Below are 13,519 nucleotides of genomic sequence, written 5' to 3'. Positions count from 1 at the left end.
AGACTTGCAAGGTCGAATTCGAGTCATGGTAGTGGGAGCGGGGAGGAAACATTTAGGAACTAGAGGAAAGTTGTATTTCTCATCGTTGTTACACTCAGCTTTTCAATGAGGAAGCCACACCCCCGGAGACGAGGAGGGGCCCTTGGCTTTGACCTCCAGGCCATCGTGTCTTGCTTTAAAACGTCCTCTTTCTGGAGGTCTTTCTTGTTCAACTTGCCCGTGACCCTAAATACCCGACGGAAAGGCTCAGGCTGCAGAGCAGGCCTGTGAGTTCTCAGGCCTTTGTAGACTGCCCGTCCTGCTCCATTCCCTTCTTAAGGTGAAGCCATCCATCCACCCACCCACCCCTTCGTCTCCTTGTACAGAGGCTACCGATTGCACACCCGACTCTCAGGGACTCTCAGGGCTTCGATTGTAAGGATGCAGGAAGATGGGAAGCAAGCCTGCGTATGGTTAGTGAGCACACACAGGGAGGCACAAGATCAACGGCAGGTTTCTCCGGCAGGCTTACGTGTCAGAGCTAAGCAATCAGTCTGACGGTACCCCTGATTCATGGGGGGCTGTCAGGGCAGGAAACATGAAAGGCAAAAAGAGGACAGGGTTCCTGAGGGGGACGAGAAGGCAGTGTGTGTGTATGGTGTGTGTTTACAGACAGACAGGAGGGTGGAGGTAAGGAGGCCAAGAAGGTCCAAGAAGGAAAGACTTAACTGATGTTTTTTGCTTCCATCTGAGTATTCTTCGTTCTGTCTTGGTATCAGGCAACAGGGCTGCAAAGGGCCACACTGGCCCAGTCCCCACTCTGTTCTCAGAAGAACCTTTACTCACTGTGATAGTTACACAATCTGTTGTCAATTTGAAACTTGTGAGTGAAGGTGTGGAGTTTAGCTTGACAATCAGGTCACAGCTTGATGACCTCATTTTGAGGCACTAAGGAGATAAATCGCTTGATGGAGGCAGGGAACATGCTCACTCCCTGGGAGACATTGCAGCTAACAAGGCACATGCAGCTATGCTAGTGCCCTGAGCTGGAGGAGCCATGTGGAAACACTTGTTGGCTCTGAGACGCTTACAACACCACTGGATCCACAAGACTTCCCACCCACTGGCCTGTGATCTTCCTGCATTCGGCGTCATTGCATGTGTTGCATGAGTCTGAAGAGGACTCTGTAGATTGGTATTGGACAAATGAGGTAATATCGGACTTGTGGACTTGATCTGGACTGGGCTGGAATGTTTTCTTAATGTACAATTACTCTTTATATAAATCTCTTTCTTATACACATATGCATGTTTATGAATTTGTTTCTCTAGTCTACCCGGATTGACACACTCAGTGAGCGTGCTTGTGAGGCCCTGGACTCACACCAAGGTCAAAGTGAACAAACAGTCACATAAGGGTCGCCCCTGCTGCACACTCTCCCGGAAGGCCTTGTTGCCTACACTGGGCACTTTTCTTAAGATTGGACTCTCAGAAGGAAAAGGTTTGTCTCTTAACATGATGGTATGTTACCCTCTGTGAAAGATGTCTGTACATAACCTTGGCTGGTAGAAGCTCACATCAATAATAAAGTAATAACAAATATTGTTAATAAAAATAAAACCCGGTCATTACAGAATTAAAAATTTTTTTCAACAATAAGATAACACATGCTCTTCCAATAAAGTTTGATAGATGTGGAAGAGTAGGGGAAAACAAAGCAGCCCAAATTATACCTCTTAAAAGAACTGCCATTTAAGTTTTTGAGCCCCCACCCCCTTAGAGTCTATTGTACTCTAAGGATCCCTGTTGACAGTGTGAGATAGATATTGGGCTGCCAACTTCAAGATCAGCAGTTCAAACCCACCATCTGCTCCATGGGAGAAAGACGAGGCTCCTGTAAAGATCGATAGTCTCAGAAACCCCACGGAGCAGTTCTCTTTTATCTCATGGGTCACTGTGAGTCGATAGCAGTGGATTTTTGGGGGGTGGGTGGAGGAGGTATCGTACTGTGCATAGGTTTAAAAAAAGAGAATTGATCACATGCATATGCAACTTTGAAGTCTTCTATTTTCTGAAGATCAATTTAGCCTTTAATTATAGTAGCTAACTTGAGACTTGTGACTAACAAAATGTGCTGTTATTTGCTTTACGGTGTTCATTTTCTGCCTCTGCTTGAATAGTTGTATTTGTGTGTTTTACTGTCAGTCACTTCAAGTCCTCACCGGAAATCCGTTGGTCTTCTCAGTCCCCCACGATGACAAGGTCATGGGGTTCACTCACAGAGGCACAGATGGGGGTGCCCAGGAGCACCGAGGTGTCTGCAGGCACACCGACCTGGTGCTGGGCTCTTCTGGGTGTCCATAGGAGACAGGCTGATAGGACAAAGTGAAGCAGGCATTCCTCAAGGAAGCAGGAATTCCCAGGAAGAGAGAGTGTAAGACGGAGGGACCTGGAAGGGGAAGAGAGGACGTGGGAGAAAGAGTAGCTCTCGAGGGCAACCGAAAGCCACTCCTGGCATATGGGAAAGAACCTAGCCTTTGCAGGCACATGGCCGCTGGGAGCTTGGGGCAAGTCACATGATCTCTCTCCCGGAGCTTTAAATGAGGACAATAGCACACCCTTCACAAGCTTGGCGTGAGGATTAAATAAGACAGCATATGTGAAGCACCTGGCATATAGAAGGTGTGAGGGGAAAGGAGGAGCTATGTATAGTCACATCTAGAAGCTTTGGTCAGGGGTGAAGCCAACGGCTTGAGGTATTTAAAGGTCAACTGAAGGGGCTTTGGAATATTATGGAAATGCAATGCAATGAAGCATGCTTTCTCCCATGGCTAGACCCCACTTAAATGAAGGGTGAAGGATTCCAACAGTCAATGTTCTCAACTACTAACTGACAGGTTGGAAGTTCAAGTCCACCCAGAAGCATCTTGGAAGAAAGGCTTGACAATCTACTTCTGGAAAAAGCAAAACAAAACAACTTCAGTGTGTTAGGCAGGGTTCTCTAGAGAAACAAAACCAAGCCACTTATGAATATATATATATAAAGATAGGTTTATACAGCGAGAAGGAATACAACAGCTAATTAGTCCACACAGCAGCACAGAAGACTCAGTTCAACTCACTTCTGTGGAACGGCTAATACACTGGAAGTCCTTCAACTCATGTGGGCTGCCTGCTCCAAGGCCAAGGAAGCAGACAGCAGAGTCCTCCCTTGGGCAAGGCAGGCAGAGTCTGCCCACTGGCAGCAGACATCAGGGTGGGTCAGCAACATCAGAAGCTTGGAAGCTTAGTGAAGCAGGCCCAAATAGGATATTGAACTTAACAATGCCAGGCAATAGGATCCACCAGTTTCCAGCTTTGCCGATGTACACACCAGCAGGGTGGCGAAGCAGGTCTCAAGCTCTAGTGACAATATCCATGACCCACAGGTTGGCTTCTCTATAGGTAGTGTAGCTCACAGGTGGAGGCAGAGAACAGCTAAAGCAGCAGCACTCTGGTCTGATCACCAGAGAGCAGGGTGGGGGTGGGGGACTTGCAGAGCCATTTATCTCTTTGCCCTCCAATCGAACTGCAACCTGATTAATCCCACATGCTCCTATTGGACAGATTGGCATAATAAACCTATCACACTCAGCCACTTAAAACCCTAGAAAGAATAGTTTTATTCACCTCAAGTTAACAGAAAACCTTTTTTCTTTGTCTAAATGAATGTACTTACATCTGGGTGTTTTGGTCGATGTGAAATAAATGGCTTGGATATTTGAGGGTCAGCGGAAGGAGCTTTGGGAACGCCCACAAAGTGACTGTTACACAGGTAGCTATGGAAGAAGCTGTATCCACAAGAGATGAAGTGAGGACGCTCAAAAAGATACTCACAGTGGCAGTTGCTGAGATGTACAGGGGCATCTACCTGTCCAGGGGTACCTGCCCTGTATACCACTTACTCCTCGGGAGAAGTCAGCCACTCCAATAAATACTAAAACTCTAAGGACCCTCCCCTCTGGGGAAGTGCAAATGTGCAGGAGGATGAGGAGAAGGGGGCTGTGGAAGGCCATGCCTGTCCGGGGAGGAGGGCTCTTCTCTTACAGTGGTGGATTGCGGCATCAGCGTCTTGAATGGGGACCTCTTCCCTTCTCCCTCCCCTCAGGGAACAGTCCTCCCTCTGAACCCTCTCTTTCTGGTGCCTCCTCAGCGCTGGCCCCTGGTGAGGTGCCCCAGGCTCCGTCCTTTCCCTCCATCACGCCCTTAATCCAGCCCACGTAGCTGAGCACTTTGGTGTAGAAGCCATACCCCTTGCCACACCCGATGCCCCAGGATACGATGCCTGTGGCCACCCATCGATGGGCACAATCATCCCACACCACGAAGACACTCCCACTGTCCCCCTGGCAGACGCTCTGAGGCTCCATCTCATCCCCCACACAGAACATGTTGTCAGAAAACACCTCAGCCCGCCGCCTCTCCTGGAGCCAGGCCGCACAGGCCTCCCTTCGGCCGACGGGCAACCTTGAGTATTTCAGCTCAGGAGTCAACCAGCCCATCTCCATGCCAAACCCACTGACATAGCCCGACAGGCCACTGAGGTAGAGGCTCTCTTTGTCGGGCAGACAGACTGGGAGGACGTGGGGGCCCAGGGCCACTGGGCGCTGGAGCTCCAGGAGAGCAATGTCCCCGTCGAAGTTGTGGGACTCCTTCTGACGGTAGTCTGGGTGCACGTAGACACAGCGGACTGGGTGGTGCCCCAGTTTCAGCATCTCGTCTATGTTCGTGTGGCCCAAGAACACATGCACGCTCCGGTTCTTCCCGGGGAAGAGGCTGTCCTTGGGGTAGATGGTGTGGGCAGCCGTGAGGACCCATCTGTCACCCAGCAGGGCCCCGCCTCCGCGGCCGTGGATACTGGTGAAAGCTTGCCAGGGGAAGTTACCCAACTGAGCTCTGGAGGAAGCAAAGGCCTTCTGGTTCTGGGTGATGGGAGTGACTGGCCGTCCACACACTGGAGGGAGGGAGGGAGGGGGGAAAGATGCATTTATTGAAGGCCCTCTCCTGTGTGGTGCTGTCTGGGCAGGTGGCGCAAGGAGGGTCCCAGGTCTGGCTCTGCACCGAGTCAGTCAGAAGGACTTGACGCCCTCATGCAGACTCACAAGTGTGCTCCAATACGGACATGAGCAGCCAAGCAAGCTAGACCGGCCAAGGGCGTATGTCCTGGCGGGAACTCAGGACAGTGAACTCAGTGGTGGGGAGCACAGAGGAAGACAGGCTTAGGGTGGGCCCGGCTGGGCGTCCCCTCCTGACTCCTTCCTCACCTTGAAGGTGCTCTGTCACACAATTGGGTGCCCCAGCCCTGGACAAAATCAAGCAGTAGGTAGCGTGTGCTTCTGTTTCTGTGTCATTGCCTCCTTCACAGTCTCTCCTGCAGCAGCCCACCCTCCTCCCACTCCCAAAGCACCGAGAATCTCCACGCCGCCTTCAGAGCCTTCGATGGACGGCGAGTAAAGTCAGCAGCTCACTTAGACTCAGTTAGGAAGGCAATGATGACTTAAAAAAGCAATAAAAAAATGGTGCAAATGAACCCTCATCGCTTACTTGGGGGGAGGAGGGGGAAGATGCAAAATAGCTCAGCTGCTGTGGAAAACCATCGGGCCGTTTCTGAAGAAGTTAAACACGGAGTTAGCCGACACATGGCCCAACAAGTCCACTCCTAGGTATATATATTAAAAACAAACAAACCAACCCAAATCCTCCGACGCTGGGTCGATTAGACTCATGCTGAGCCCGTGTGTGTCAGAGTAGAATCGGGCTCCATAGCATTCTCAGTGGCTGAAGCTGATCACCAGACCGCTGTGCCGAGGTGCGGCTGGGTGGATTTGAACTGCCAGCCTTTGGGTTAGCAGTTGAGTTTAGACAATTTGGAGCACCTAGGCACTTTCCTCGGTACATGCAAGCAGGTGCCTGGTAGTAGTGTTCACTTAACTGGGAGTGGAAACAGTCTCAAGGTCCATCAACCGATGAAAGGACAAACAGTGAAATCTATCCAGCCCGTGGAATATTACTCAGCCGTTAAAAAGGAACAAGGTATTGCTACGTGCTGCAAGGTAGAGGAACCTTAAAAACACTCTTCTGAGGGAAAGAAGCCAGTCACAAGCAGACAGATATTGTCTGATGCCACTTATGTGCAATGTGTAGAAGAGGCAAACCCCAAAAGACAGAGGGTGGTTGGCCAGGGGCTGGAGGAGGGGAGAATTGGAGCCACAGGGGTTCTTTTGGGGGTGATGGGAATATTCTGGAATTAGTTAGTGGTGATGGGTTCCCAATGGCAACTGCACTAAACAACACTGAATCGTACACTTTGAAGTAGTTATAGCGATGGAGTTTGTGTGATATCAATTTTATCTCCAGTGACATAGGTTTTTGCTTTTGTCTTTTAAGATGAACTTTCGGGTACTGTGGCATCTAGGTCGGGGAAAACTTTGGAAGTAAAGAAGCTGTCTCTGCTTCCTTCAAGAGACTTCCTCTCACTTCATCTCTCGTCCCTCTGCTCGCTCACCTGTTGAGCTGATTAGCTTCCTGCTTTCTCTCACTTTCTCAGATAGCTCTTTCTCCTCGAAGAACAAAAAACGCCTTGCCTCTCTTTCTCCGGCCCTTCTTAACCCCTCTTTTTTTTCTCTCCTGCCTAGATCTCCCCTTTCTACACCAGGTTCTTCTTCTAACAGCCTCTCCCTCCCCCCTCCCTTCTCAGACCCCCCTCCCCCCCTGCCCTGTCCAGTTTGTTTGGACCATGGTCGGGAAGACAGAGATGGCAGGTCACTACTCACCAGGTACATGCAGAGGAGCCTCCTGCCGCGTCCGTCTGTCTGCGCAGGTGCCCTGGGTTGTGCAGGTGAGTGTCCCTGCCAGGGAAATGAGGAACAGCAAAGGAAAAATGATTCAGAGATGGACCTAAGGAGTAGGAGCCCATGGGGCTTCGGAACTTTTGGGGGTAAGAGTGTGGCCGTGTGAGGGGGCACATCCACAGGTGGAGACTCACCTGCTGGCATCTCCTGATAATCCAGTGCCTGGCAATGGCCCTGGACCTTGGAGGAGCTGGTTCGAGGTGTGTTGATGGCCTTGGAGCTCCCATGGGCTTGGCTGATAGGCAGACTATCCCCCACACCGACAGGGAAACAGTAGTCATTAGGACCTAGGACAGAAATGCTGACTGGCAAGCCAGGGGCTGGGTCTGCCTCTCCCCATCTGCCATATTTATCTTGGCTTGCACAGTGCTTTCTTTAAAAAAAAAAAGGCAAAATATTTTAACTTCTTCATTTGTCAGATTGTCAATGCTCAGAAAGTTTGAAAATAATCTGGTAAGTAGGGCATGGAGGCGGCGGGGAGAGGGAAGTCCCTTCATACGTGGTCGGGAGGAGCGAAGATTAGTAAATACATCAGGATGCATTCATGAAGGGATGTTATCTGGTCACTAAAATTGAGGTCACGCTAATCGTACTTACAAGGGATAATCCCTAACATACAACACTGAGTGAAAATGGCAAGTTCAGAACATTGTGTACAGTGTGTAACACACACACACACACACACTATTTATGTGAATGACACAAAATGTCTTTGTCACAATGCTCAGGAAATGGAGAAGGGGATTATTTTTGAAAAGGGGACTAAGCGTTAGAGATCAACCTGAAAAAACTCCCATATTGTCTGTTTGTTCAAAATGATTATGTACATGTACGTGTAATGTACATCATGTACATGCTTTTAACAATAATGTTTTTAGAAATTATTATGTACAAGTATTATCTTTAAGAATAAAACTGAGTCACCATTTGAAAACCGGCAACTTCACATATGATTCTGGCCTACACTAGGCCTGTTAGGGGTGATGGATCTACTCAATGTGCTGGAGCTGAGCAGCAGGGCTCCCCCCATCCGCCCACCCCCCTTAATGGGGCTATTCATTCAGCAGGCGCAGAGCTGGTCAGGATGGGATCCTGCCTAGGGATCCCTGAACCCCTAGTCTCAGTCATCAATCAAGCTTACACAGGGACCATGGCTGGGGGAGGGGTTGCTCGCCACGCAATCCTGGGAGGGGCACTTACTCACGGCTTGGTAGATGGCCAGGAAACCCCTGTAGGGGCCGGTAGCCCTGTCCTCTGAAGATGCATCTGTGTGGAAGGCCAGCCTCAACCTTCTCCCAGAGGACACAAACTCCCTCTGGCCAGGAGGGCTGCCCAGCGGGGAACCCTGGTGCCCACAGAGCCGGCTCGGAACAGTCCCGTTGACTGTGATCTGAAAAGGGAGGGGTGGTGTGAGGGGGCAGGCAGGGGTGGGGTAAATGCTGTCTCACAGGCAGTCAAAGGGTCACATCCTATGTATGAGCTTCAGTTCCCTCTGGAGGCTCGTCTCCCTGGGGGAGACGAAGTTGTGTTAGTCTGGGGCTCAGAAGTTGTGTTAGTCCAGGTAGACTAGAGAAGCAAATCCAGGGAGACTCATATGTGGATAAGAAAGAGCTTTAGAGACAAGAGGAGTTGAATATTGAGAAAACATCCCAGCCCAGTCCAGATCAAGTCCCTAAGTCCGATATAGCCCATATGTCTGATACCAATCTATAAAGTCCTCTTCAGACTCACGAAACAGATGCAGTGATGCCGAATGCAGGAAGATCACAGGCCAGTTGGGTGCAAAGTCTTGTGGATCCAGTGGTGGTGGAAGCATCTCAGCACTGGCAGGGGTCTCCACATGGCTTCTCCCACTCCAGAGGCCTGACTCCATCAGCCTCTCTCCATGTGTCTTCTCCACAGGGATGTCCCGCAGGAAGTGAGTCAAGAGAGAGCGTGTCTCTCGCCTCCAAGGAGGAATACAAGAGTTCCCAGCATCCTCAGGAGAAGGCCATGCCCACACAGAAGCCTCATTGGCTATCACCTGATTGACAGGCTAGACTCCACCCCTTCACCCTGAATCCTCTCAAATTGGCAAATGATTATATAACCACCACAGAAGTCCTGCTCTGTGAAGGCTCCCTCAAGTAGCTTGCTACTCCGTTACTGGCCGCTGCCTCACACCTAGAATATAAAGCCTACCGGTTTTGCTTTAAGAAGCTCCTGGTGACCCCCAGGGCTCTTCCAACAGTCCAGCAAATGAGGAGCTCTAAGAAGGCAGAGACTGTCTCCTTGCCTCTGGACGGAGTGCCTTGTGTTTACAGCACCCGTGTTTTGAGTCGATGATGAACATACAGAAGTCTGTCCCCTCTGGATGGCTCTCGTATCCATCCCCCAACTCCCACCATCACCTTCCATGTGCTAAGCAGCTTTCCAGGGAGAATCTCTGGAAGATCGAAGCCTCTGGGGCTCCTGGCCTTTCCTCTATTTATTTTCGAGGGCAGGGCTGGGGGTAGTCCCTCTTTCCTCCACGTCTGTCAATGCGGTCCTCACAGAGGGCAAGCATCTCCGAGCACAGATAGACACAGGATGGTGCACTGCTAATGGCTTAACGTAGGTTCTTAAAGCAGGCTCTCTGTCTCAATCTCCTGACTGCGTGCCCTTGCTTCAATCCCTTCCTGTGACTCTGAGCCTCCAGGAAGGGCAGCTCGCAAGGCATTCTCTGGCCTCCGCTGCATGGCTGCTCTCCACTCCAGGCATGTGGCTCCCTGCCCAACTCGCTCATTTGTGACTTGATATTAAGCCACATACCGTGGGTTCTTCCCGTTCTTCATTCCCGTATCCTCTCCGATCTCATTTCCTTAAGACTCAGTGCAGCCCGGCTCACTGTGATCACATCAGCTGGGCACAAGTTGGCATGAAGACGATTTCTCAATGCCCCAGTCGCCTTGCGGGGGGCGTGTCCCAGGAGGATTCATTTCCTTGGAGCATCAACAGACCTAACGCCCTTCCGGGTAGGAAGTCTGTATAGGGCAGGAAGCACGCTGCGTATAGGAAAATATTATTTAACCGATGTACTCAGTTGTAAAACCCTCCCGTTAAAAAAAAGACCCTCATGAATTGCTCTTCAACACAACAGCAAAACAAAAGGGCAATCAGGGTGACTGCAAACCCAAACAAGCAGTGTCCGTCGGAGTTGTTCTGACCGACGGTGGCACCCTATCTCTCAGTGTCCGAGTACGCTTCTTGGCTTCGGTTTTAATTTAATTTTCAGAATTTATGTTCGCTGCTGTTGCGCACGTGCACAACGGAGCACGCGCCGACCTGCCGTGTCCTCGCGGAACTCACTTTTGTGGGTTGTACAGATCCTTCTCCCCTCCTTCAAGGGGCCATTCCTCTCGTCTCAGAGGAACGGCCGCCCCTCAAGTTTCCTGCCGTGCCGTCCCAGTAGCTCTTGTCTGAGTCTCTGAGGCCGTCTTCAAAGAGCCTTGGTCAAGGCAGACCTTCTCGACTCCTCACAGGGTTTTCGACGGCTGAGTTTTCTAAGGCCGATGGCCAGGCCTTTCTTCCAAGTCCCCCTTAAATCCCCAACCCTTTGGTTGGCAGCTGAGCGAGCTGTTTGCACAGCCCAGGGGCTCCAAATATGAGAGTTGACCATGAGAGACGAAGGCATGGGCTTCTGGCCCCACGGAGGCCTGGTAAAGGGAGTCTCTGGTGGAAAGGAGACGGGAACGTCCAGGGTGTTGGGGGGCTTAGAGAGCAAGCGCCTCTCAGGCGGAGGCAAAGAAGCTGATTGGGATGTACTGGGGTGTCGCAATACAAAGGAAGATGGATAGGTTGAGCTTTGCGCTTGATTATGTTGGCAGGAGGTTCACACTCTTGACTAAGAGTTTGGGGGCGATTAGTTACAGAGAGAACGAAGCACACTAAAACGCCAAACAAAAACAAGACGTGCCAGAGGCCACCAGGCCATCATCAGTCCTGGGAAAACCAGAAGTTGGAGCCCGGTGCACGGTGTGCTGTACTGGGGGCAGCATTTTACAGTCTTAATAATGAAAGCAATACATATAGATTTGACTGGATGCGATGACGGAGGTGATGGGGCAGGGGGAGTAAGGTCCTTAGACCAGCGAGCTCAAGCTGGTGGTCTTCCATAGTGTGGAGTTAGTAGATCATAGCCAAAAATGGAATACAGCAACAGAATAAGCATGTTGTTTCAGTATATGAAGCAACACGGATCGTCAATAATTGTTCCTGGGGGAGCGGCACTCAGGGATAGGGAAGGATAGGTCAGAAGACCGCTGTTTTGTTTAGGATAATGCTTGTAGCACTACGGTTTTTGAAACCTACGTATGTGTATTAGTTTGAGGCACATAAAGTTGACAAGGAAACATAAAGCACTGATTTTAAAGTGTCCTTATTCTGAATTATGCCCGGGCCAGAAAAAGTCTTAGCAGAGCGCCTCTAAGGTTAATGTAAAGAGCCCTGGTGGCCTCGTGGGTTACATGTTGGGCTTCTCTCCCCAAGGTCAGCAGTTTGGAACTGCCGGCTGCTCCAAGGGAGTTAGATGAGGCTTTCTGCTCCCGTAAAGAGTGACAGTCTTGGGACCTCAAAAGGGCAGTTCTACTCTTCCCTCAAGGGCCACTAGAGCAGTGTAAGTCCCTGCCTTTTTGCTCTATGGATTTGCAGTATGTGTGTGTGGTGTGGTGTGGTGTGGTGTGGTGTGTGTGTGAGTGAGTGTGTGTGTGTGTGTCAGTTCAGAAGCCGGGGACCGTCCTGGTTCTCTCTCCTTTGTGTTGTCGTGTGTCTGGGTGGTGAGCACCCACCAGACTCTCCTGAAAGTCTGTGCTCTGGCCCCAGAGCCCCTGCCTGAGGCTCTTCACCCACCCTCTTTGATTCCTCCTTTGCGGTGGGGGTGGAGGCCCCTCCATCCACCCCAGGGGAAGCTCCAGCTAGGGGTTCCCTCCCGAACACCCCTCCAGGGACCCCACTCCAGCTCACGGTGACCGAGTCCTGCTTGCAGGCCCGGGACGGCGCCAGCTCGAAGTCCTGGAAGACGAGTCTCACAACAAAGCCCTCTGGAGCTTCGATGTCGGCGCTGCTGGCTTGGCCTCGGGCATACGGCTCTGGGTAGCCGGGGGATGTCAGCTTCTGGGGTCGCGGTTGGGCCAAGAGGACGGAGCCCAGCATGGGGCAAGCCTGGAGGGCTCCACAGAGGAGCAGCCACCACCTGTGAGGAGGCGAGGGCAGGATGGGGCCACATGGATGTGGTTTGGGGCCCGTGGAAATGCGAGGCACGGGGCGGGCAGTGCTTAAGGGAAGGAGGCCTGGCCACAGCAGGACTCACGAGTCCTGGCCTCAGACCTGCAGCTGTGGGCACTGCCTTTGTCTATTTGGTGGTCGGTCCTCCTCATCCCAGTATCCCCGCTCAAAGTTAGGACTATTGCTTACTTCCATGAAGGGTCACCCCCAGCACAGGGGCTGCTCTCTGCTTCAGCAAACCCCACTTCCTCCCTGGGATCTGAGAGGAGCAAGGGCAGTCCAAGTGGGGGGCATTGAAGACATCTTCCTCCTGACCACCCCAGGGCAGGCTGCTGGACATTACAAGAGAGTTTCGATTCCAGTATGCGTGTGCGCGTGTGCGCGTCCCTCCCACCATCTCCTCTCCCTACCCTTCTCCTCCTCCCCCAGGCCACTTCACGGAACATAGTACACTCACATCTTGCCCGGGCAGCTGGCAGGCAGGTGTCTCCCCAGAGAGAGTTTTCTCACTCTAGGACGGGGATCTGAGGCCTGAGGCAAGAGTACTTGGCCTAGGCCAGGCCACAGGAGGTGGGGCCCTAGGAGGAGGCCCTTCAGGGAGGAGGGAGAAGTTACTGGAAATGAGTTAAGTAACATGCTTTCCTTTTTGGAATTCTCAGGGTTGGGTGCCACCTGCTGTCTCACTCCGGAATAGCTTGCTGCTGTCAGGTGCCTTGCCATCCTCCTAGGATTCCTAGCAATCCTCCATGCCCCGCAGGGGAGATGCCCAGCCACCCTCATGATCGTCATGTTGGCGCTCCCTTCTGCAGGCCCCGTGTCAGCCCCTCGTCTTGCGAGCCTTCCTCTTTTTTGATGCCCCTCCACTTTACCAAGCACGATGCCCTTCTCCAGGGATCGTTCTCTCCTGACACCGTGTTCCACGCACGTGACATGAAGCCTTGCCCTTCTCAGTTGCGAGGAGCATCCTGGTTGGGCTTCTTCCAAGACAGAAGTGCTGGTTCTGGCAGTCCCTGCTGCTTCCAGTCTGCTTCACCAGCACCGCCGTTCAAAGGCATCGGTTCTTCTTCGCTTTTCTTATTCAGTGTCCGACTTTCACGTGCATATGATAGGAGTTAACTGAAAATACCACGGCTTGGGTCAGGCACGCCTTAGTCTTCAAAGGGGCAGCCTTGCTTCAGCATTTTAAAGGGAACTTGTGCTGCAGATTTGCTCAGTGCAATATATATATATTTTCAATTGTAGAACATATTCTTTTTTTAATCATTTTATTAGGGGCTCATCCAACTCTTATCACAATCCATACAGACATCAATTGTGTACAGCACATTTGTACATTCATTGCCCTCATCGTTCTCAAAACATTTGCTCTCCACTTAAGCCCCTGACATCAGCTCATTTTCCCCCCTTC

General features: G+C 51.4%; 1 protein-coding gene across 3 annotated transcripts; it reads right to left on the bottom strand.

Annotated features, from left to right (window-relative positions):
- Nucleotides 1–3,618: 3,618 nt before the first annotated feature.
- C1RL (complement C1r subcomponent like) lies at nucleotides 3,619–12,632 on the bottom strand. 3 transcript variants are annotated; one of them, XM_045296028.1, is made up of 7 exons: nucleotides 12,569–12,632; nucleotides 11,851–12,079; nucleotides 8,071–8,260; nucleotides 7,005–7,157; nucleotides 6,793–6,867; nucleotides 5,564–5,626; nucleotides 3,619–4,973 (listed from the first exon to the last, which is right to left on the bottom strand). In XM_045296028.1, coding segments are annotated over exons 1-7 (1,602 nt in total). In that variant the 5' UTR covers nucleotides 12,571–12,632; the 3' UTR covers nucleotides 3,619–4,083. The 3 variants fall into 3 exon arrangements, with proteins under 3 accessions (XP_045151963.1, XP_045151964.1, XP_045151965.1); XM_045296029.1 differs by having other exon boundaries at nucleotides 7,005–7,130; XM_045296030.1 differs by lacking the exon at nucleotides 5,564–5,626.
- Nucleotides 12,633–13,519: the final 887 nt, after the last annotated feature.

The sequence above is a fragment of the Echinops telfairi genome, unplaced genomic scaffold, assembly GCF_000313985.2.
Source record: "Echinops telfairi isolate 266 unplaced genomic scaffold, ASM31398v2 ScPeMD7_7356;HRSCAF=8355, whole genome shotgun sequence".
In the NCBI taxonomy this organism is placed as follows: Eukaryota; Metazoa; Chordata; class Mammalia; order Afrosoricida; family Tenrecidae; genus Echinops; species Echinops telfairi.
This window is presented reverse-complemented; position numbering and strand designations above follow the sequence as displayed.